General features: G+C 54.3%; 1 protein-coding gene across 3 annotated transcripts in view; it reads right to left on the bottom strand.

Moving 5' to 3' along the window:
* Positions 1-364: 364 nt before the first annotated feature.
* The window catches only part of Stx18 (syntaxin 18), a 101,782-nt gene continuing 99,151 nt past the window's right edge, over positions 365-2,995 (bottom strand). For all 3 annotated transcript variants that reach the window (XM_036200265.1, XM_036200266.1, XM_036200267.1), the window contains 2 exons: positions 1,753-1,833; positions 365-938 (listed from right to left, as the gene is read on the bottom strand). In XM_036200265.1, coding sequence (XP_036056158.1) covers positions 843-938; positions 1,753-1,833 — 177 coding nt within the window. In that variant the 3' untranslated portion in view covers positions 365-842. The remainder of the gene's footprint in view (positions 939-1,752; positions 1,834-2,995) is intronic.

Here is a 2,995-nt window from a genome sequence, read left to right as displayed (position 1 = left end):
GCCACACACTGGACTGTCTGTACTCAAGCGCTTCAGCAGGAATTGTGTGACACCAGGATTAATCTGTGCAAAGATGCAGGCCGTGTGCTGCACGCTTCCAGTTCTCAATAGGCAACCCCGTGGCCTCTTCTAGAGGGGCACATATGCAGGAACAAGCTCTTCTGAAATCCACACCCTTCTGGGAACACAAGCTTCTGGGACCCAGAGGCAGGAAACCAGGCTTCACATGCCCTGGGCCCTGGCTTTGCTGTTCACATGCTCTGAGCCAGGGCAGGAGAGAGGTCTAGTGGAGGGCACCAGAGTCTGCCTGCGCAGCCAGGTGGCAGCCAGAGCTGCTCAGTGGAGACTCACTGACTGCAATACGTGGCTGTAATTGCATTTATTAGCTTGACAAGGCAGATGTGAATTGTTTTCTCTGACAAAATGGCCACATATCAGCACACATTAGATGCCATGAGGACATAAAAACCAATGACTTTAGAAACAATTAGGCATGTTCTCCCCTGAAGCTACTGGTGTGGGAAGGGCAGGAGACAAGGCCCCAAGCACTGTAACGGGGATAGCAGGGGTGCCACATCCTTGCCCTGCTCAGCCCTGCCATGCTTGTGGCCCCTCCAGGAGTTGCAGCTCCTGACTGCCTCCCCCCTTTATCCTCTGCCCCCGAAGACTGCCTAGGGCACTTTCAATCCATGCACTTCCAGGTCCTGACAGGTTCCAAAGGTTGGCTTGGGGGCCATGTCCCCCCAGCCCTTGGATCTTACACAGCTATCCATGGGGAGAGACACATGCTGGCACGTGGTGTGGAGAGACAGCAGTGCGGACACAGGGGCAGCTCTCGTGGGCTAGCTGTCGTACCAGTCAAGGAAGAGTAAGGAGAAGGAACACATCACGAGGAAGAAGAGGATCCACACTCGGAAGCCGGCGTTGTTTTTGATGGCCTGGTAGGAAGAACACAGGCGTCAGCACCACCCGGGACTGGTTTCGGAAGCCCTAAGTGCCCCACTCTTTCATGTACACCTCCACGAATCCCATGCCCTCCTTAGATGGCTTAAGTAAGAACAAAAGTCACCGTGCATGGAGACCTGACAGAGGACAAATGCCTTGCACTTCAGTTTTTAGATTACATTCATCTATGTGTGGGTAGGTGGGAATGCCTGTCACGGTGTGTGGGGGGTGTAGGGCCACAGTTAATTCTGTGCTTGTACCATGTGGATTTCAGGAATCAAAATTAGGTCGTCCTGCTTGGCAGCAAGCACCTTTATCACCGAGCCCTTGCCTTTCATCCTCCTCTGTTGGGCAGAGCTTAGCCTCCCAGGACTCACTCCCCAGGTCTGAACCAGGGCTCAGGTTTCCCAGCGATGCTCTTGTCTGTGGAGACAGTGGGCCAGCCAGGAGGTCTAGGCTTTGGAGACAGCTGGCTCACAGGGCTGGGTGCCCTCCACAGACAGTTTCTGGCTTTTGCCCTCAGTGGGCTTACCCTTGGCTTCAGACTGTCCTGGCCCTACCTGGATGCTCTCCACCCACACTGTTCTCGCAGGGCCAGAACTACCTTCTCTTGAAGATGAGCCGACAGTAAGCCAGCAGGTCTGTGAACACATGCCCTTAGGGTGGCCCTCACCATAAACCCATGACTAGAGCTGCAGGGTGGGCCCTTCGTGCTACACAGTGCCCTTGGGCAGCCTCGCCAGTGAGACTTGGGCTGCTGGGAAACAGTGCTGTGCCAGCTCCGACCCGAGAGCCCCAGGTACCCACCTCGCGTATGTCTTCGTTGCCTTCCTTGATGTTTTCAGTTGCCCCCACAACTAACTGGTGAATGCTGTCTATTTCAGTTTCCTGTAGAGAGAGTGTCAGATAAGCCCAACTATCCCTCCTCCACCAAGAAGACAGCCTTCTGCAAGTAGCTGCTGCCATGTTTCAAGCTCTAGAGGCTGTACCTACACAGCCTGGGAATCCTCACCTGAGCATGGGTACCACCCAACACAGAGAAAGGGAAACTTAGGGTGTGGAGATGTTCACCAGCTCCTAGGAGGCCACACAGTACCCGAGCGGCAGGACTAGGGTAAGGCTCTTGTCGGGCCATAGAGCCTGCACTGGTGCCACCTAGCACTTCTCCTGCGTCACTTGTCAGGTGACAAGGACAAACATGACCTGCTGATTCTGGACTGGCCACTCCCACCAAGGGCCCTCTTCCTGCATTCCAGTTATTCTTTTTTTTTTGCGGGGGGGGGGGGGCTCGAGACAGGGTTTCTCTGTGTAGCTTTGTGCCTTTCCTGGAACTCACTCTGTAGCCCAGGCTGGCCTCGAACTCACAGAGATCCGCCTGGCTCTGCCTCCCGAGTGCTGGGATTAAAGGTGTGTGCCACTACCGCCTGGCCCAGTTATTCTTTATAAGGTCTAGAAGCCAGCTATAAATGCTGCAGACTTTGAAACACACTAGCTACCCAAACAGCATGCTTTAACACACTGCTAAAGGGTAAGAGTTAAAACAAGATATGAATTGCTGGCCGCAAATACCCTGTGCAGATGCTGAGAACTTGGTCCTGGCTCACGAGACTATGCTATTGGAGACCCTACCACACCAGCCATGTGGAACTACCTTTGATCTCCCTGCTGTGAGGCGGGGAGGTGTGCCCTAATGTGGGCTTTTAGGGAGCCCTGCCTGATGGAATGCTGAAGAATGGAAAGCAGGCTTCACCCACCCAGTTCCTAACAGTGACATCACTGGAGTGCCATGGACCAGGACACATGGGTAGTGACACCATGGTGGAGAATATCAGGTCAGGAACTGAGGGGTTTGCCATAAACAGCTCCCAACACTGATACAAACAAGGATTTTGAGGCCCCAGCAGTCCAAAAAGCCCTTGGCTGGACTCTAGAGGAATACCAAGCAACTCCTAAAGCATGCCACCTCCCCAGGGGCAGCTCTCTTCTCTTTCAGTGGGGCGGTTTGCCCAGGCCTCTGGTGCAGTCACTGCTGTGGCAGCTGGCCTCTTGT

This window comes from Onychomys torridus, chromosome 10, assembly GCF_903995425.1.
Source record: "Onychomys torridus chromosome 10, mOncTor1.1, whole genome shotgun sequence".
NCBI lineage: Eukaryota > Metazoa > Chordata > Mammalia > Rodentia > Cricetidae > Onychomys > Onychomys torridus.
The sequence above is the reverse complement of the archived record's forward strand: the minus strand, read 5'-3'. Positions and strand labels throughout refer to the sequence as shown.